Raw genomic sequence first — 22,063 nt, 5'->3', positions numbered from 1 at the left:
AAATTAAAAAAAATAAATAAATAAAAAAATAAAAAAAAATAAATAAAAGAGCAGACATTTACTGCTAAAACTAGAAAAAGTTGTAACCACAAATGTCAGGTAAATACTGTAAGAAAATAGTTGTTTTTGAAAGAAAAGAAAATAAAGGAAAAAAATTTTGCATGTGTGTTTTTTTTAATTGTATTTTTCATTTACCAGTTCAAGATAATGATCATTCCATAGATATAATAGTGACCTTTAAGCTATACCGTCTCAGTGACGGAAATGAAAACACAAGGAGAAACAAGCAAGCACGAAAATTATTGCACTTTTTTTATTAATCAAGTGATTAAAATTTTTTGTGCGATAAATTGATTATTGCGACAGGCCTTCTCAAGACTTGAGACTTGACTTAGACTTCAGCTCTCAAGATTTAAGACTTGACTTGGACTTGCAAAAAATGACTTGTGAACATGTCTGGTCCATACCTTGCATTATATAGGGTTCAAGGGATCTGCTGCACGGTTTCGGTCAAAAGTAACAAAGTAGACCTTCAGGCATTAAGTGGAGGTTGTGCCTTGAAAACCCTGGCACGCTTTGGCAACAAAATATCATGATATAACATAATTTTGCACAAGCAAATATCAGATGGGAATACTACGGAAATATCTGTACTCAATTGGTGTTTTTGCCAGTTCCATGCCAGCTGCTGGCAAATGAACAGTAAAAAGGAATTAAACTGGATTAAAACTGCCAGAGCAACATCCCTACTAAAAAAAAGACAATGTCTCCTTACATTAGAAACAAAAAATTACATGACCAAATCTGAGACTCCAAGGCCTTTTTTATGAAACACTAGTTTCAAGACAAGCTCTTTATACAGCAGTCTACCACGAACAGTTCACTTACTTACCATAAAATGTAATCACTGTGGATGATCACAATATGTTGCCCTAAAGTAAAAGATGATTTTTTTTTTTTGTTTTGTTCTCTTGTGTTTGTTCCGCCGGTGCATCGAATGGTTGGTCTGATCAAAGAGCTGCTGTCAGTTTTAATGCAGCCTCAAAGCTGATTGACTCAGTTGTTTCCTGATTTATGGGCATGGATTCACCCAGGCCAAATGCCTTCATGGCAAGAGAAAAGAATATCAAAATCTGAAGATTTCTGCTTTTGACACAACATGCCTTGTAGGGTAGTCTGACAAAAGCTCAATCCATCTGTTTCTTTGACTGTCCGTCTGTTATACGCAGAATTACTCAGATGTTCCTGATTAGTGTTTTCTCAATGATTCCTACATGCCAGACGGACATTTGTATCACTAATTCTTTCTGCCCTCAAAAGAGTCTTTGCTAGCCATAAAAAACTGTTATTTTCTATATTTGTAAAAATTATATTTGAAAACATATTAAAGAAGTGTGACGTGAGTCAAGACATATTTCCTATTAACTTGTTTTGATATTGTTCAGATTGGATAGAGACTACTTGGACATTGCTGGAGGTACCTCCTTCCAGTTTTGTTTGTGTTTCTCTTTTTTCCTCTCTGTTGCAACATGTCTGAAACCATTTCCCTCTTCACACTGCGGGCCCTCCATCTGATGGTGGCCAATGCTTGTCATCGTAATTGCTCACTACTTGTGGAAAAGTTCTGGGGAAAAAGACTTTGTGTATGTGATACTGGGGCAGAGTTAGAATTTATAAGGGTGTCTTTTGCATGTGGATTCCTACTTAAGCGAAGTGAGTGGCTCAGACAAGTGTGAACAGTGGCTATAAGAGAGGACTCTCATCTCAGAGAGCTCATCTTGTTTTTGTTTGTTCTGCCCAAGTGCTCATCACCGAATTAGTCATTACGCCAGCTGTGTGGTGGGTTTTGGATGGGGATTCATTTACTCTCATGGACCAACAAGATCGATAATATGGGTTGAAGTGGGAAACCATCTGGACGTGAGGGAATCCTTTCAAACACAAGAGTTGTCTTTGTTTAGAGCCAAAACCAATTTGTGTCATTTGAGCCAAACTTAATTTAAATAAATAACCATTTAAACATTACGAGATCCTGTTATTATATTTGCTATTTACCCATATATAACCTTACTTGAAATAAAATAAAAAATCACTGCATTGTAATTATGGGTCTTTCCTACATAATCTGATACTAAGGCATAGTACAGACATTTGTTTCTGCACAGCTCTTTGAAATAATTGTTATACCCTGTAATACCCTTTGTAATACCTTGATTCTTTCCTATTTCAACTATTTAGTTGTAGATTTGCTTGAAGATTCTGTCCTGTCAGTGACCTGGTTTAGGTGAATCTTCATTTGACCAACAGATTGGTTCACATTTGGCTTACTTTGGTTTACATGTGACATAATAATTGAAATCGGTTTAATGCTCCAGGTCCTGTTGCTAGAAAACGGGTTGGATGGATTGTTGGATTTGTAGCTGAAAATCAAGACAAGGGGACATATAATAAAATTACATCACAAAAAATTCTTCCATAGTCTATCCAATATTTTTATTAAAAAAACAAATTTTTTCAGACTGGCAACCTTTCCAGGGTGTACCTGCCTCTCGCCCATGACTGCTGTAGATAGGCACCAGCCCCATCGCAACCCTGAGGGAATATGCAGGAGAGGATGGATGGATGGATGGATGGATGGATGGATGGATGGATGGATGGATGGATGGATGGATGGATGGATGGATGGATGGATGGATGGATGGATNTGGATGGATGGATGGATGGATGGATGGATGGATGGATGGATGGATGGATGGATGGATGGATGGATGGATGGATTTATTTTTCGAGACTGCACAAGACCCTGGCATATACATTCTAAAGGGGCAGAATCCCTTTACTGTGAAGCTTAAGAGTTTTTTTTATCAATAGAAAGTTGAAATACCAAATAATCATTCTATCACTACCATGCTTGACAGTTGGTAGGATTTGTTTAGACATGATGCTGTGCATTTTGTTCATATATCTCTATTTTGCTCTCATTTGTCTAAAGAACCATGTTGTCTTAACAAAAGCAAAAACAGAAAAATATTAATTATGCTGTGTTGTGGCATAACTTTAAATTCAATGCCCAACCCGGAAAATATGTTATTTAATCAAAAGAACATTCTTACTGTTTAGTTCTGTGAACACACCGACGTGGCTGTGTTTTGGGCAAACAAACAAAAGGGCGAATCAAGCTCAAATCATGGTAAACAGTTAAAGTTGTTCGACAGAACTTACAGTTTTGATTAATTTTAGCCCCATTTTTGCCTTAAGGAAGACAACATTTCCCATGAGGACCGGGGAATACTGTGGTAAAATCCTGATCTCTCAGTCCCCTGTGGTTGGATTGAACTACATTTTTTGTTTCCAGTGGCTTTGTTTAAGATGAATAGCAATGAGTTAATGTAAATGTGGCAAATCTACTTCATATGATGATGTTGAAAATAAAAAACTTGTGTGTTAGAACTAAGGTTGTGTTGAAAACACGGACTGCATTTTTATCAGTGTGGTATATTTATATATAAATAAGTGAAATGGAGTTGAGTTTTAATGTATGTCATTTTTTTGCATGAAAAATTACGTATATGGAGTGAGAGCGTGTGAGGACACTGATATGCGTGAGTCTCACGCCCAATGGGTGAGAGTTGATAGCCTTGTTTTGATCATACTGCTACTTTTAATTAAATGGTAATACTGAAGATGATTCATTATTCAATAATTTTGATTAGGAGCATCTGGCTTTGGTTGTCATCTCAGTGCAGTGCTCCAGAATCTTGTAAAGTCTGATTTAGGTTTTCACATACATTTTTTCTTAGATTCTGTTTTAGAAACAAGGAAAGATGACCAATTTTTGTTTTTTGTCATCCCCATGACCCTCCTTTTTGTCACAAGTCATGAAACACTTTATTGGAAGAAGGATTACTCTGAGACAGAAATCTGCCTCAGGGCTGCATCTTAAATCAGGGTATAGCACTGCAGCTGTTAGATCCTACGTGTCCATCTGACTAGAGTGATGTTGAACTAATTACAAAGGAAAAAAGCCTAAATTAGCTTTGACTCATGGGATTACAGGCAAAATGAAGAAAACTGTTTATCACCTGTGATCCTTTCAGGAACTCTCTGCTGCTATTATGTCTATGATCTTACATTCACCTTGTGTAATAATGTGCTTTATATCTGCTATGGAGCAGTGGGAGATGTTGAAGTGTTGAATGACAGAAGAATGGAAGAACTGGGAGTCGTGTTGTGCTCTGAATGTCAGCCAACTCATCATCTAGGAGTCTGCATGTGTGACCGAGTCAAACTATTTGTCTTTTTACAGCTGTGTGTGTTTCACAAAGAGCTAAACCATTTTCTTTTTCCTTTTCCTTCAGCTGAACCCAAGAAATGGATTTTTCACACCTGTGGGGCTGTGGGTCCTGAGGGCCCGACTCCCACTCAGTGCCTCAACTCCTACAGAAGCAGCAACATCAACGTGACGGTCGGCACCCACGGGCCTTTCAAAGGCATTCAAATGTGGCGGGTCCCTGAAACTGGCACCTACAGGTAGGCCTGCTGCCAATGTAGCATATATTTAGTTTTCACTGGGCTAATTTATATTCAAGGCTTCAGCAGATCCTTCATGCCAAAATTTTAGATTGTTCCTGACCCAATTTCACAGTGTTCATGATTTATTCTCTCCTATTTTTAACCATGAATTGTAACAGTTCACTGTAAGTTTAAGGCAAAAACACTGGTTAGTGGATCAAATCTAAAGAAAACAGACTGGGTTAACAGACAAAACTTTTTTAACAGTGGTATGGTAAATAATATCCAGAAATTCAGATGTTTTTTCAGGCTATTTTTCTTATCCCAATTAAAAATCAAAGCATTGTGAAAACCATGTATGTAGATAAAACCAGATATTTACATGTACTGTATATTAGAAGACAAAACATCTGTTACCATCAACCATTAAATTAAAAAAAATAAAAACTTTTCTGGTTTTTGGTAATTTAGGAAAACTGTGTTATCAGCTACTGTCGGTTTCTGGCACACAAAACCTGTTTCTTTCCGAACTTACATAATGGGTGCTGATTCCCTTGCTTGCATACAGGTGTTTGAGCCGATTCGCATGGCTTCCTCAGGACTTTGTACCTAAGAATAACACATAACCCAACTGTTCCTGATAACCGAGTTCTTCTAAATTGTGTTGCATTAGATTACATTAATTGTAAATTACCCTTATCTGTAGCTTAAAAGGTCACAAGAACGCCTCCACTGCATCCATCTGTTTTCAAATCTTTAAAAACTATAGTAATTATGTTATGTTTAAAGGGAATTTTACCAGATAAAGGTAGATATACATTTCCTTCAACCCCCACCTTAATGTGGTGAAGGGGTTTTAAGTGGATGATCCAATAGACTATGTTATCAGGGCCTCCTGGTAAGGCCTCCCTTGGCAAACAGGCTCTGGGTGAAGACTACAAATAGAAGTGCAGAAATCCAAAAAAATGTAGATCACCTGGTACAGTAGAGTTGGGACTTCACTATGGAGCCAGCCTTAGGGGTTTTGGTTTGTCTGTGAGTACTGATTGGAAATACTCAGGCTGACCTCTATACATACCCTGACCTCTGAAATCCAGCACATTCAGAAAGACTGGACTCTTGTCTACTATGGAGCAGCCTACAGGGAGAGGCAGAGGGCTGGAGTGAATTTGCTTGCCCACCCCCCCAGCTCAGCCCTACCGTGTTTGAGTTCACCCTGATGGATGGTAGTGGTACACATTACACACTCCACCCTTTGTACATCTGATATTTTTGCAGAAAATTTGACTCTATCCTTACGCCTAACTCTACTGCTTCATGCATCAATCCTCTACCAGCAAGCACAGAAAGATTACAGATTCTCATCAGGAGGGAGGACATGTGGCATGAATCACTCTGCACCTGAATCCAATGCTGTCCACCTTTCTTGCCATGGTGGAGCATCAACATTTGAAAATTTATCCAGATTTAGAGCTAGTGTGTTAACTTTAAGGTGTGGGGTGCTCCAGGATTATTGTTGCAGCCTTTAAAAAAATCAATATCATTCCTGTGGCAAACCTCAAGATATGAGCCGTTTAAGCCTTGATTTAACTTTTGGTAGACGTCTCTAGAAGTTCCAATCACAATAAACCAGCTGCACACAAGCAACTGAAAAGCCTGGGGCTACATATATGAGAAAACTAGCACCATTGTAGACAGCATATGTTGTTAAGATTTGTTCACACATTGCCTGTATTTAATTTGATGTGGCCCTTTAAAATAAGCTGAAAACAGTAGTGAATCTAAAGCTCCCATAAGAGAAATTCTCCAAAAACACTCTCACCCAATGTTTTGGTTTCCCTTCTTCATATCTTTATATGTGTCTTGCTTTTTATTCATCTAAATGTTTGTTGCCCCTCAGGATCACCGCCTACGGTGCAGCTGGTGGGCGAAGCGTGATGGCCATGAGCAGATCACATGGTGTATATATAACGGGAGACTTTCAGCTCAGGAGAGGGGAGCTACTTTATATCCTGGTGGGACAACAAGGAGAGGATGCCTGCCCCAATGTGAGTCCATGCATTCATCATCAATTTTATGAAATATCTGCAGCAAATCTATAAAAAAATATATACTGTAAAACAAATGTAAGACTTTAGTGCACATTAAATTGGTTCTGGCGTATCTGGTCAGTATTTAAAACAGAACAAGTCTTAATTTTTCTCGATCAAAACATGCAAGCATTGGTAGAAGAGCTACTCTTCATTCTCTCCTTGATTAAAAAATAAATAAAAAATCTTCTTGGATAAGTTTACTGTTATTTATATGTCTACCATGGAAATTTTTCTCATATGTGACAAATTAATAATTGTATTGTGGTAGCCAAAGACAATTACCTTTGGGTAAATGTTGCAAAGACTTTCAACACTTTTATGGATGGATTTCTGTGTAAAGATTCTCCCAGACTAAGAGATATTATCTTGTTTAGTTTGATTACATTTGTAAATTTATTGTAATGGGTCATGGGAGCTGCCAATGATGTCTCATTGTTCTGAGAAAAGTTGGACTTGGATACTTTAAATAGGCATTCTTTAAAACCCTAAGTTGTTTTTTGTTAAAACTTTGATTTCTATATACCAGGTTTCATGTCTCAGAGAGTACTTCAGTATATACTTTGGAAAGAATTTCTTTTTAATTTTTTTCCAGAAAGATCATTGAGAAAATCTTCAGAGAAACTACAGAAAAAAAGAAAAACAAAGAGATTCTAATAACTACTCAGAATGTTTTTAAGGGCCAGTTGCTAATTTCCTTGTTTTATAGCTTTCCTGGAACAGATAAACAAGTTAGTTAGCTTGTTTAGGAGCAAGATGTGACATTTTTGCAGCCCGGGCTTTTCTCCAGAGCCTGTAATTGTGTGTGCCCCCTTCCAACAGTTCTATGGGTGGTTACTGCTCAGCTAAATCCATGTTTTGTCTTTTTATTCCCACTTGGCTAGTTTGTGTTGTGGTTTTGGTTTTGCTAAAGAACAAAAACAAGGGGTCCTCTCATCTGTCCTGCGATTATTAGCTTTTTTGGCCGACATGTCTTGAAGTTCTCTATGCTCACAGGAGAGAGGGTGTTACAAAGTTTAACTGAAAGTGAAAAGCTCTGACAACAAGACCAACACCTCACTCCAAGATTTCCCTTTGGAGATGAGGGCTACTTTGTCTTGAGAAATACACACACACACACACACACACACACACACACATTCACACGTGCAGCTCCTCTCACACAAGTCTATCTTTACAGAGTGAGAAAGTTGAACATAAAAAAAAGAAGGGGCTCTTTTGGATCATTTGAGCCCCCCCCACCTGTCAATCACAGTCAGACTTCCTCCCTGTCTTCCCTTCAAGGCCTCTTAGAGTTTCAGCTCAGACAGATCTGGGAGTTGAGGCTCAGACAGAGCGAAAGAAAGAAAGTGTTGTGCCCCTTTACACTTAAAGGAGGCCTGGCTGCAGGCTGTTCAGCATGATAGCACACAGAAAGACGACACATCAGTCCCTGAAATCTGAGCTTGAGTAGAGGCGCTGCTTCTGACATCATTTGCCAGCAAACTGTCCAGCTTCATTTTTATAGGAGAGGAGAACAGCAGCACTTTTCTCTCCATATGGGGATACAAAGGGCTCTTGGTTCCATCCCACAGTAAAATGTCTCAGGGTTGCAAATATTTTTTTATTATGCAACATGTATATAAAGAAAAATCTGATCAAAGTATATTCTAAAACACAACCTGCCTGCTTCAGTCATGAGGATATGTGTGATCACTTCTGCAAAGCTAAACTCCTGAACTCAAATCAGCTGGGGTTCGGCTGATGCCTCGTCTTTACATATCTGATATCCATGATATGAAACGTCTTAGCGAACTGACATCCTATTTCCCACTGTTGCAGTCCAACATCATGCTGAATAAGATCTGCTTGGAGCAGAGTGGCCCTATGGTGAACAGAACCCAAGTGAAAGGAGGTGGAGGAGGAGGCGGTGGAGCAACATATGTGTTCAAGGTAAGCACGGATCAAGGTCTGCAAAGGATGGGTGGTTTTAATTATTTACCAACAGCTATTACATTATGCATATAGGTTTAAGGTCAGGGTCAAACAGGAAAAATGTCAGCAATGGAATATTTTTTCTGTTCAAATATGGAACAAATACAAAATGTTTAAGGCAAAGGGATTTTTTTAAAGCCACAAGAAGAAAAAAACATTAAAAATGTATCAAACTAATTAAAGGCAAACCACAATTTTTATGCTGAAATATCTTTAGACGAGAAAACATGTTTGATTTATTTCAAATACACCAAAGAAGAAATGAAGGTCGTAAGAACACTGTGAGCATTTTGGCTTTAAAAGTCTGATGTTATACTATATTTGAAAATAAAAAAATTTAACGATGAGCCACATATGCCCTGAAAATGTATGGTCACTTCCCCCCTCCAATGATCCACAACGCATGTGGAAGGGCATCAAATGCAAAATGGGCTACAATCTAAATTCCTTCCTTACCAGGTGCACTGAACAGGTTCTATACCCCAAGACCCCCATTAGCACAAGATCCATTTTACCACCTGGTAACATCCCCCTCTGTAGGACCACAGCAGAAGTGAGGTAGATCCTCCAGAGAATCAATCTTCATAACACTATTGGCCCCTATTGGGTGGGTTCTAAGGGACAGTCCCCAATAGTTGTCTGAAGTGTTGGTGGATATATTTAAAACCTTACTGTCACTTGCATCTGTCCTAACCTGCATACAGTTTACAACTTTTGTCTCTGTTACCAAGTAATCCTCAGCTGTAGGCCTGAATGACTACTGACCAAAAAGTAGTCATTCATGCTAGTCATGAAATGCTTTTAGAGGATATTATGACCCACATTAAGGACTCCACCAGTGTCACTGTGGACCCACATCACTACCCCTACGCAAGGAACAGATCCATTGCTGATGCTTTGTCCTCGGTGGTCCACACAGCCCTCACCCACTTGGAGAGCAGAAACTCCTACATCCCACTGCTCTTGGATTTCTCCATGAACTTCAACACTACCATTAGACCTTAGTGCTGACCTTAGTGCAGAGCTCCCCTCTCTTCGAATGAGTCCTGCACTTGGGAACTAAGTCATTGACTTACTGACTATAGATCTCAAACTGTCAGGATTCACACCATCTCCTCCTAAACAGTCAGACCTAGCTTGCCCTAGGGCTGCATGCTGAGCCCCCTCCTGTTAATTTTGCTAACATACGAATGCACAGCTAGACACACCAGCTGTCACATAGTAAAGTTTGCAGACGACAAAGCAGTCCAAATACAGAGTGGAGGTCTAACATCTGGTGCAGTGCTGCAGAGACAATAAAATTTTTTTCAATGTGAAAAAAGACTAAGGAGATGGTGTTGGATATTAGAAAGGACAGAGATTCATCCCTGTGCCTTCAAGGATTGGCTGTGGAGGTGGTCTCCAGCTACAGGTACCTGGTTGCGTATTTATCCAGTGACCTTATGTGTCAACACTTCCTGTCTGATCAGGGAAGCCCATCAGCGTCTCTACTTGCTCAGGAAGCTGCAGAGAGCTGAATTCAGGAGCTCATTTCTAAAGAAATGTTATCGCTGTGGTGGACAATGTTCTCTGCAACTGCATCTACATCAACTGGCATTGCAGCTGCGCTGCTGCTGAAGGGTGGTTCTGCAGACGGTGGTGAAGGCCCCACAGAGGACTGTAGGGAGAAGCCTTCCTTCCACCCGAGGCGTTCATGCATCAAGATCCAAGGGGAAGGGTGCATTTTGAAGGAATCCTTCCTGCACAGAGACTGTGCTAGACTCTCCCTCAGGCACAGTGCTGAGGAGTATCCAGAGCAAGACCAACAGGCTAAGAAACAGTTCCAACCCTGCAGCTGCTTGAAAAATGAACTTGAGCCACACATATTTGTTCCTTTATTTGTTTTTTTTTTGTTTGTTTTTTTCTTTAATATTAATTTTATTGAACTGGGACCTAAAACATCCAAATGTTTGATAGTATGACAATGAAATTGTATTGAATGTAAACTGCAATAAAATGTTGCTGAGTGACTAAAGCTAAGTAGACTCAGACTCAAATCCTCAACTCTAAATTGATCTAGCCTGATGTTGGAAAATCTGAGTTTTTGGTTGTGCAAAGGCTGCTGTAAGTTAGTTTGATCATCTCTGAGTAGGTCGACTTAAAGTAGCACAAACTATACCAGGAATATGGAGATCTGAAATTCCAGAATGTTTATTTTAGATATGAAGAGTGTCATTTTGTGTGAAATGTTCATTTTAAAGAAGAAAATATTTTTTTCAGATTTCAGAAATACATATTCAGAAAAACCAATAAATATTAACGGCCTGACATAGTCTGATGTAACCACAATAATATTAGGGGGAAAACTAGTTTATTGCTTGAATGGTAGTGGATCAACTTATCTATTTAGGTGAAATCACCTGGCAACAGGAGAAGCTGAAGGATAAAAGCATTGCTTAGACAGGTAGGACCTGTGCATCATCTTATGGGTTCCTTCTCATTTTGTTTCCATCATCCATACACAGTAAATATTAACTGGCTGTTTGCAAACGCTTCAGATTTCAACATCTCATTAAATGGTCATTATTAGCGGTTATCTGTCCCATAGTTTATTATCACTGAATGAATCGTAACCCTAACCCTGAAGTAATAAATTTTTCCCCACAGAATTAATTAATCTATTTATGTGTAATCCGAAATAATTTCAGTAGTTCTAGGATAACTGCCTACTTTGGATGAGCTATGAGAAAGGTAGATTTAAGAAAACACTTTGTTCATCTACAGAAGGTACAATGTCACAGTATATTGATTTTTTTCCCCCATGGATGTTAATGCTCTGTCCAGACGGTTCGAATTTAGTTTAATCAATGCTTTTTTATTTATTTTATTCCTAAATGTGATTTTAGAAACTATATTTCTTCATGTATATTACTTGTATATATCATGTATATTTCTTCAAATGTATAGAAGTCTAACCAGGAGATGCACTCTCAGAAGTAAACCTTGCAATTTAAGTGAAAACATTGGACTTTTACAGACACCATAATGATGTGAATACATTTAGTTTTAAGTCTTGTTTTGGATCCAAAACAGATTTATAACTGTTAGATAAAAAACGTGCTCTTTGTGTTTCGTAACCAAAAGAAAATTTACTTGAGATTGAAGAGAGTACATTTGAAAGAATTAATGGAATTATTATAAAAAATTGGAAACCTTTATAAATCCTCAGTTTAACATTATAATCATAATTGTAATTACTATGATAATCACCTCCAATTTTCATTGCAAAATTTGTCCTCTACGCTTAACCCTTTCTGCAGACAGCAGCAGGCAGGAAACTTTCTGTCTAAGGGATCCAGAGTTTTAGTCTCAGCCTTTCCAGGAAGCTCACATCCTGCTTTCTTTCACTTCCCCCCTTCTTTTTTTTTATCAAACTGATTAAATGTTCCCTTCATTCTAATTTACTCTAACAGTGTTAAAAATATTGGCATAGGTGGACAGAGCAGTTTACATCCCTCTCATCATCGCTGCTGGCGGAGGCGGCCGCGGCTACAACAGCCAATCAGAAACCCAGCTGGAGCAGATGGACTATGACCCCAGCATACCGGGACGCAATGGGAAATCTCACGCTTCAGGTACACAACATAAGCACAGGCAGATGCACACACACTGCTTTGATGTGCTTTAGTCCTGTTTGTGTGTGAATACAGCTGAAAGAGTTGTGTATGCATTCATTCTGTCATTAGTGTCAGCAAAATAACTCATTTCAGGGAAAAGCAGCTTGCTTACACCCTGACGGAGTTTTGTAAAGTCTTAATTGATGTTTCATAAATATTTCTCCTCTGTGTATGAGCTTGTGCTCAAACACTATGCAGTGCTATAATTGTGCTCTGTTTCGCAATTGAAAAGAGTCAATCAGGGACCTGAGTTGGAAAATACTTTTGATTAAATTTTTTTTTTTATTGAAGTCAAATCCCTCTTCAACTCTCACGTTACATCTTCATTTTAAACCAGTGGTTTAAAACATATAATAATGATCAGATTTGTATGCCTGTATTTCCCTTTGTCCTATATACTGTCAATCATTTTTTTTTAAATCCTTTATTTACAATAATTTAACCCCAATATTATGTTGCTGAGTTAATTTATTAGCAGGACATGATATGGATTCTGCACTTCTCTACCTTCTTCTAACCAACCGACACATGGCTAAACACCTGGTGATGCATAACAGAACATGGGGTAAACCTTCCTCTTGCTGTTACAGCCTGCAGATGACGGCAGAGATCAGTGAACTGAAAAATCACACCCTGCCTAAAAAGCGGCAGGAAAGGAAAGTGTAGTCTGCTCTCCACGCAGAAGTCAATAAAACCATTTTTGGCAGAAGTGGAAAAACAGTTCCAGCTTGAAAACAAACCCTGTTTCTTTGCAAAATTGTCGTCTGAGTGTGAATCTCAAATTATTATTATCAAACTCATCTATTTTAATATTAATTCATATTCTATAATATGAAATTGTTTTATGACATGCATACATGTCTGATGGTTATGCAATCTACAGTCTAAACGTGTTATTGAAGAATATGGTGCTGATTCCTGATAGGATGCAAACTGCATGAATACATTGATTGTTTGAAGCCTGCAGAACAATACTTGAGCATTTAAAAACAGAATTGTGATGTTTACTTTGTTGTAAGTACATCAACCCAGGCTTTGTTTACCCCGTCTGCTTGTTTTGTTCTGGTGTTTTCTTAATGCAACAGCGTTTTCATCCCAAGAGAACATCTCCAGGAGAACTTGAAAATCTAAAAAGCATTAATTATGTTTTAGGAATAGCTGCTTGTTTGGCAGTATTTCTCAGTTTTAAAAGCCAAGCCTTGATTTTTATTTGTAAGTCCTCCCGATCTGAGCTGCAGGTCTGTAATTTCTCCAAGTCTTCCCTATTTGGTGACATTCTGACAGGTCAACTTGCTCTTGACCCACAGAGAGCACCATCTGACTGACATTAAATGCAACCTTGTTTGATGGTGGCTTTTCCTGCCTCCTTTCCAACTAAAACTAGGTTAAAAAAAAAGAGACAATGACTACATAGTCACTGCACACACGTATTGATGGAAGACTGTCTATGTGAGAAATTTCCAACTTCCGAAGCACTTTACCTCAGATGACATGAAATGTGCGTCTTTGTTTGGTGACAGGTGGAGGCGGAGGTTGGAATGACAGTACTCCGATCAGCAAGGGTGGCCGACCCCTGGTGTTGGGGGGCCAGGGAGGGCAGGCCTGTCAGAAGTTCTGGCAGACCCGCGGTGGCTTTGGGGGCGGAGGAGGTGGATGTGTGTCAGGAGGTGGCGGCGGAGGCTACAGAGGTGAGTTCATGAGGATCTGTCAGTTTTACCAAGTTTGATAAATAAACTGCTTCAAGCTGCCTGGCAATACCTTGTTTTTTATAGTTGTTAAAATAACATTTCTGTTTATTGCAATCTGCACTGCTTTCATCTCTTTTTTTGTCTTTATGGCTCTAAATTTAAAGTTAACTTTTAATATTTTTGGGTTCCATATTCCTAAATATTAATCCCTGCACCCCTGAAAACACTGAGCTTGAAGTTTCACCTTTGAATGAAGTTGGAGGATAATTTGGATCAGGTTTAAAACTTGATCAACCCAAACTAACAAAGGTTGTTCCCTTCATGCACGTTAAATGTTTTTATGTCCAAATTTCCTATTCTTCAGGCCCAGATTTCCAGCAGAAAATTTGTTTTCTTTCCATGCAATAAATGTACTGCAAATGTAATAGTCATGATGGATGGACAAATAGATGGATTGAGAGAAGATAAAAGAACTGGCAGATGGATGGTTGAGGAAAATATCTTCTCCTTCTAATATTAAAACATTTACAATAGATGGATGGACAAGTAGTGGAAAGACGATGGCACTGTTAGATAAGTCTTTGGAAGAAAATTTTCTCTTATTTCAAACAAATACTACTAATTTCATACAACAAGGAGACACTCCTTGTTGACATTTTATTGAAATCCTTAAGACAGGAATTATTATAGAATTCTAGAAGATAACTTTAAAACTGTTTGGGAGAAGTATTTGCATTAGTTGGTTTACCATGTTGTTTTCTGAATGGCAGTCAAGAAAAACATTGTTGTTTTTAGCCTGTCAAACCACATTCAGTCCAGCTTGTTAAGCAGCATTCAGATGTAGCCCAAATAACCCCATCCTTAACCTATTCCAAACCTGCTAAAGTGCTGCAAAAGTTTCAGAGTCACAGAACATTTTTCTTTTAGCACTTTTACTTTTAAAACAGCTCTCGACACGTCACCTCCCACAAGATTTCAGATAGCGACTTCGGCTTTAGTGACACTTCAGAGATCCTTTCCATGATGCAGACAGAAACTGATAAAACCCAGCTCAGCCTGTCAGTGGCTAGGAAAAAAGAATCTGGATGATTGCAGATAATGCTGATCTTAAACGCTCTCAGAATGAGTCCAACAGCAGAGTTCCATTTATATAGAAGCAGTTACTAACAATTAATACGTCTTACCGTAATTGATAATTATAATTATTTTGCCAATCTTTTTTCCAGGAGGGAACACATCGCTAGATGATGACCCCAGAGCCGATGGGGATGACGGGACATCGTTCTTTGGTCCAGATGGAGAGCCATATGTTTATCCTCTGAAAGGTAACGTGATGAAAAAGAGGATGAGTACGTTTAAAACACAGACAAACGTCTCACTACTGGAGACAAGTATAGGGAACTTTTGATAAATTTCATAGTGAAAAAATTCCTGCTCTGGAGAATTTTTTTAACCTTAGGGTAAAAAAATAATTAACAGAAAAGACATATATAAATAAAGGAAATAAATTAAACCGTTTCTTTTTTGGATTTACTACAATATAATTAAGTTTTCATTCTCATAACCTCACAAAAAAAACTGGATGTGTGTAATTTTTTTAATCTGCCATTAAAAGTTCATATTGAGCAACTACGGCTGGTTTACTGACAGGAAATAGGCCCTCATAAAGAAAGATGTCAGCATGAACTGTAAAAAGGTGAAAAAGGTTGCAAAACTTCTTCCAGAATTGGGTTGGTTTGTTTTTACAGAATCACCTGGATTTTAGTTTGGAACAAATAAAAAAAAAGAAATACAAAGTCAAAGCAGAATTCCCCAAAATAGCTAATGGACAACCAATGTAATGATTAATAAATTGGGAAATAATTAAGTAAGTAGTTGTGAGAAAACACAACACAAGGTTTCAGTCTGCCAAAGAGAAGTAAAAGAGGGCAGATGATTGGACGAATCCTGATCTGCATCAGCCAACGAGACGATGCTGCAACGTTTGTTCGGATCCTTTTAAACATCTAAATATGAGTGATTGAAGGAAACAAGAAAAATCAGGTATGATATGGGGCTGCACGTCAGGCAAACGAGCAGAGCAGATGGTGGTTATTACCTCCACAGAAAATGCAGAGGAGGACATTTGTTTCTTCCATCAACGCAGAGTGGGTTTGCTGATGATGGATTTCATTTTTCTGGGTTATACTTAGAATGCATCTCACGACCGAGCAATAAACATTTAAACTTTCTGTTGAGTAGGTAGACAAATTCAGTGACATAGAGCAACTTCTCCAGGCCTTCATCTAACAGGTAATTAAAAAAATCAGTATAACAAAGTTCTATCTTCCAAAACTGATCTGACAGCTGCTGTGCAAGAAGGTGCTTGAAACCTGCTTTATAAAGAGTAGTGTTTTTTTTTCAGCAGTGGATTAAAAACTAAACAACAGAAGGTGCAACATATTTCTGACTATGATAATGCTTAATTCATTACATCTCTGTTTTTAATCAGCAACAATAGCCCTTGCCTCAAATTCCAAATTTCTCAAAAATAGTTTGAAAAAAGTGGTACTTGGGATACATTTACCACCGTATGAAAAAGTGTACATTAACAATTTAAAATGCTCACACGAGGGCATGCAGGTGGTGTAGTGGTGAGCGCTCACAACGCATGCATAGAGGCCTTAGTCATCAACGCCTAACCCTGGTTCAAATCAGACCTGTGGTCCTTTGCCGCGTGTCTATCCCCCTCTCTCATACCCCCTTTCCTGTCAGCCTACTGTCGAAAAAACAAGCCACTAGTGCAGTAAAAACTAAAAAAATATATATAAATGAATAAATAAAATGCTCACACAAAGCTAATTAAACGCCCTGAAAAGTTTTTCAAGCACATCAAACTTTAGTTCAAACAAAGCCTGCTCAAACCCGGGGTACAAACCTAAATGGTCGAAGTGAATAAAGTACTAATGAATACTGAAACCCACCTTCACCGCCTTCCTGTTGCATAATGGAAAACCAGTTGCTAATCCTACTGACTATCTAGATTGGCAAACTAAGCCTAGAAAAACAAGCTGACAACAGTGAATTTATTTAGATTTTAGATATTCAAAAACCAGTGATGATTTCTCATTGAATACTAGGCAGCCTAAAACTCACCATTAAAGTTTGTAAAATTATTGTTCAAATATGTATTTTCAATCAACATAAATGTTGTCTGCATTAAATGTGCCTCAAAAACCCTTTAGTTCATGAGTATGTTGAGTATGATTAATCAGCTGTGACCCGATCACCCTCCGCTCTGGAGCAGAAGAACACTGCCTGTCAGTCTTTATTAGAAAAGCCCTGTTGTGTTCTGAGCCTATATGCATTGAAGCAATCAGTGAGAAAGTGGAGCCCTGATTCAATGATACACAAAAATCCATCACTTCCAGTGAGGGTCAGCATCTTATGGGGTGTATGGAGCAGGGGTGGGCCAGGGCAGGTCATGAAGCTGGCTGCGCGATGCTGACACGCAGAACACACTAAAAAAATTGACTGACAGTGATCACACAGAGGAGAGGTTTTCCTCATTAGACAGGAAAAATGCGTTCATGTATTACGTTAGGTGTGGAATTAATTAACATCATTGAGCCTCTCATGGTTTAGAAACCAGCAGCCACAACTGTTTGAATCAAAATAAGAACATTTTCTGTGTGCAGACTTAAAGCTTAACTCACCCCCAAATGTGCTTCTTTTTGTACATTTTAATGTGACACTTTTTAGTTCCAGAACATTTATCTTAAAGCCACCTCATTGCTGCCAAAGGCATTGATAGGGCTATTGCATTTTATTTTCCTGTTGTTTCAAACAGTACATGCTGTTATCAGGCCTAAATCACAGGTGTTAAAATAAGCCGAAACAGACTGGTTGTGTCTACCCGTAAAAGATATTGGGGTGTTACGCAGTTCATGGAAGACCTGCTGCTTGATATTTTGTTCCATCAACCTAAGCGCACAGATAGCAATCCGAGCGCGCAGTGAGACTAGTCTGCAGCTTTGAAATCTCACGCACCCTTGCTTCAATAAATACGTGTCTGATGAGCGCTAAACTCTGACAACCTCTGTCTTTGTCTTTGCTTAGGTCTGTGTCTGTGCTTGCACTTTGGTGGTGCACTCAACAGCTCATTGCTCATTGCTGTCTCTGCTTACTAAACTGTATGTGTCTTAACAACACCATCAGCCAAGTGTAGCAAATCCTTTTGTCTAATTTACAGGATTTAATTTCTTCCAGCTCAATAGAGGTGAAAAGAGAGACCTTTAATTTCTACCAAAGGAATTTCCTATATCATATAGAGAAAGAATATTTCATATTCTTACTGTTTTGTTCTGCTTTGGGGATAAAAAGCCATACAGACTTAATTAGAAATAGTTCTTTATAATAGTTACCCTTTTTCTTCCTATTCAAATAAGATGTAAAATTTTCCTTGTATTGTCTTAAAATATTTTGTCTATTCACTATTATTATTTAAAAAATTTTACATTTCAGCAAACACATTGTTTTTAATTGAGTCCTGGATTTTCATGGCATTATAAGGCAGGTTTGGTGGTTCATGGTATGTTTTTTTTTACATCAGGTCCATATGAGGTGTGTCAAAAACAGTAAGTAAATGCCATGTTTGAAACTGTTATTATGTAAGTTTAGTTCTTGTTAAACAAGATTTAAAATACCTGCTAATCTCCTTATCTTTCTCAAAAAGCATGTAGGTGTCGCAGCAGCCTGAGTATAGCTTCAAAAGTACTATCCCTGATAATTTTCATTGTCGTGATGCCAATGAAGGCTTTTCCATTTTACTAAAGACCTTGACTAAATGGTGACAGCACATTGAGCGTTAAATATTTTTAAATAGTTGATTTAGAGATGCCCTGCGATGGACTGCCGACCTGTTCAGGTTGTACCCCGCCTCTGGCCCGTAGACAGCTTGAGATAGACACCAGCACCCCTCCTGACCCCAGCTGGGATAAAGCGTCTCAGAAAATGGATGGATGGTCTAAATTCATTTTGAATAAATCATAAAATATTAGTCAGCCCAAAATATTTCAATATGTATTATTTTTCTTGAATGGCTAAAGTGAAGAAACAGAAGACTCAAAACTTAAATACAAAAGTGTAATTAAGCTGCTATATCCAGGTTATATTGGTCTATATTCAAAGGAAATCTAATCCTTTAAAATGCATGCAGGGTGTAAGAAAAGAATATAAGCCAAATATTTTGTTGTATATAGTAATGGAAAGAATTCAAACTACTTTCACCCATGGGTACTGGTGTTTGTCACTGTATTTGGGTTTGAATACAACTCCTCAGACATTCACCTCTGCAGAGAGTCATCCGGTACTCCACTGCCGGATCATCGACCGTGGGGATCTCAGAGATAGCAAGCGGCTTGAAATAATAAAGTTCTGGCCCACTCATTTCCCCAAAGTTTCCCTCAACCTATGGAGGAGGTTGAAAATCCTTTACCACAAAGCATCTGTCCATGGTGTGACTCCCAGCATCCCTCTGCTCACTCTAGGCTAGTTGCTACTCTGGCTCACATTGTTTCCATCTGACCACATCCCTGCCACTCTTCCACACATTCCGCCCTGCCCTAAAAGTCTCTTGGCACTGACTACTTTGAGTTATACTTTAATAAATACAAACCAATAACTGTTGCAGCTACTATGACATCTTTTTAAGCAGCCATGTTCCATCTGAAGGTTGGCGAAAAACCTCTGACTCTTCCCCCTGGATGTTTCTCTTTAGGAATATCTACTCTTCCAACTATAATGCTCGCCCGCACATCCAATGAACCTTTAAATATCAAGTAACAACAATATTTTACCTAAGGAGCGACTAAAAAAAGGACTTGACTTTATGGATCAGAGGCTCTCCAGGTAGAAGGGATTCATTTTTCAGCACTTTCTCCGTCTGGAACCTGTAGTCCTCCTCCTGCTCCATTCTGCTTCTGCATTTAAAGCTGACAGGCTTTTAAAGACAAGGATGTTGAAAACTTCACTGCTGGCTAAAAGCTAGTCGACCATTTAGACATTGCCACTCAGCTCTGTTATGGAGCAGAAACGATAGGAAAATAAAAAACTAAGTAAAGTGGTTTTTCAAATAGTTTCCATCGCTTTAAGAGAAGCAATTCTGCTGTAGTCAACAACTCCACAATCTTTTTCCTTCATAACCAGAATAATCTTGTAAAATACTTGACTCGTTTTTATTTGTAGTTTTTTAAATCTACATGTTTTTTCATATTAGTAATAAGAAAAACTTTAAAAGCAGAAACATGGAAAAATTACTTTTAATATTTCAATTCAAATTGAAACCCCAAAGTTTTGCAGGTTTTGTGGGCCGAAACATGTGGGACACCTCTCTATTAGGCTGTCAGAGTGACAACCCGGCTGTGTTGGGTTGAAAAGATCAAAAATCGAGAAGAGAAAAAAACTTTGACGGGATGCAAATAAATGTGATCTAAAAAATCAAGGAAAAAAACTTCATAAAAATAGAGCAGTGCTGAATAATGAAGGGATTTAATTAATTTGATGCTGATTTGATTAAAATAGTAGTCATTTCTTAGAAACAGAGTGGTGTTTCATAACAGCCTAACATTCACTGTAAATCAATTACCCAGAAAATCCCCATCTATCAATTTAGGGAAGCAGGATGTGGGTGGGAATGACAAAAATGGAAGTGATGAAAATGTTCACAGATTAATAGAATAAATGAGAAGTGTGTGACAAGGAGAACAGACTGATAAATCATTATTTGAGTTGATAAACTGGGCTGTACATTTTACTGTCTTCCATTCATCATTTGGTGACCTATACTGACATTTATCATTTCAAGGAACGGTATTTGTCACAAAACCGCAGAGTTGCACAAGTCCCTTTAGAGCGTGGATGGATGGATGGATGGATGGATGGATGGATGGATGGATGGATGGATGGATGGATGGATGGATGGATGGATGGATGGATGGATGGATGGATGGATGGATGGATGCTTTCAATCTTTAAGTTTTGATTTAACTCTTTGGAAAAATACAAAATCCTATGTATGCACACACCATCTCAACTGTAATACATGGTGGTGGTAGCATAATCCTAAATTATGCTTGCTGCACCTGCAAGGCCAAATTATGTAATTTGCTTACGCGCCCCTCCATGCAGCATCCATGGATTCCGAATTTCTGTACTGACTTAGACTCAACTTTATTGCTCATATGCTCAGATATTTGTAACTTTGCATGGAGAGCAAGCAATAGCCACTAAAGGTGGACCCCCTGTCACACCTTGACGATTTTGACTGGAATATTCGTGGCATACAAAAAATCTGGCAAAAACGCTGGCATAGTTTGGATAAATTATGGGTCTGTATAAGTTACAAGCACACTGTAGTACGCTAAATTTCCCTACGTATGCCAGTGTATGTTCATACTTGGGCCATAAGTCACAGGTAGGTTATCTGACCTTTGACGTATGTTAGGTGTAAGGTACTCATAAGTTGTGGTGTCTAGCTTATCCAATACCTATGAGTAACGTGTGCATAACTTATGCGTATCTTATCAAGAACTTATCTCCAACATGTATCAACGTATTTGACTGTATTTATCGCTGAACGTGTTTCTAACTTACAGCTACTGTTTAACAGTGTTTAACAGTTTTGGTATAAAAGGGAATTCACAGGAGGAAACCATCTGTTTTCCTCCAGACTTCATCCCCATCATAGGGTGAGAGAGAAGGTGAGTGTGATTGATTCTCCCTGCGTTCACGCCCACAACCAACAAACTTCCTAGCAGACATGACGCTAAATCTGCTGTGACTGCAAACCTTCTTTCTTTCCTTTTCTTTTTATTTATTTTTGTTTTAGTAAACAGCAACCAGGTTAATACCATGATCAAATAAATTTTTTTATGCAGGCCGGGCACCTCTGGGAGCATTGCTGCCCCTTCAGGACATGTCATCGACATGATGCTGCTGTGCTTCCTGCATAAATTAGGCTATTGTTGGACATCGGTTCTGGACTCGTTACAAATACTCCATGAATATGCCCAAAATTGACAAATATACATAGAAAGTCCAGCGTATGCCGCCGTTTTAGAAGATTCTGGGACGTCAGGGCTATGCTGGCTAAATCGACAAAGTG

General features: G+C 38.5%; 1 protein-coding gene across 3 annotated transcripts in view; it reads left to right on the top strand.

The window, feature by feature from the left end:
* Positions 1-22,063, top strand: part of LOC107094958 (ALK tyrosine kinase receptor-like) — a 506,212-nt gene that overhangs the window by 455,585 nt on the left and 28,564 nt on the right. For all 3 annotated transcript variants that reach the window (XM_015390903.1, XM_015390895.1, XM_015390885.1), the window contains 6 exons: positions 4,359-4,530; positions 6,413-6,560; positions 8,424-8,534; positions 12,049-12,190; positions 13,753-13,920; positions 15,147-15,245. In XM_015390903.1, the coding sequence (XP_015246389.1) occupies positions 4,359-4,530; positions 6,413-6,560; positions 8,424-8,534; positions 12,049-12,190; positions 13,753-13,920; positions 15,147-15,245 (840 nt within the window). The remainder of the gene's footprint in view (positions 1-4,358; positions 4,531-6,412; positions 6,561-8,423; positions 8,535-12,048; positions 12,191-13,752; positions 13,921-15,146; positions 15,246-22,063) is intronic.

The sequence above is a fragment of the Cyprinodon variegatus genome, unplaced genomic scaffold (genome assembly GCF_000732505.1).
Source record: "Cyprinodon variegatus isolate N-32 unplaced genomic scaffold, C_variegatus-1.0 Scaffold21, whole genome shotgun sequence".
In the NCBI taxonomy this organism is placed as follows: Eukaryota; Metazoa; Chordata; class Actinopteri; order Cyprinodontiformes; family Cyprinodontidae; genus Cyprinodon; species Cyprinodon variegatus.
Note: the sequence above shows the minus strand (reverse complement) of the source record. Positions and strands in the feature narration are given on the sequence as shown.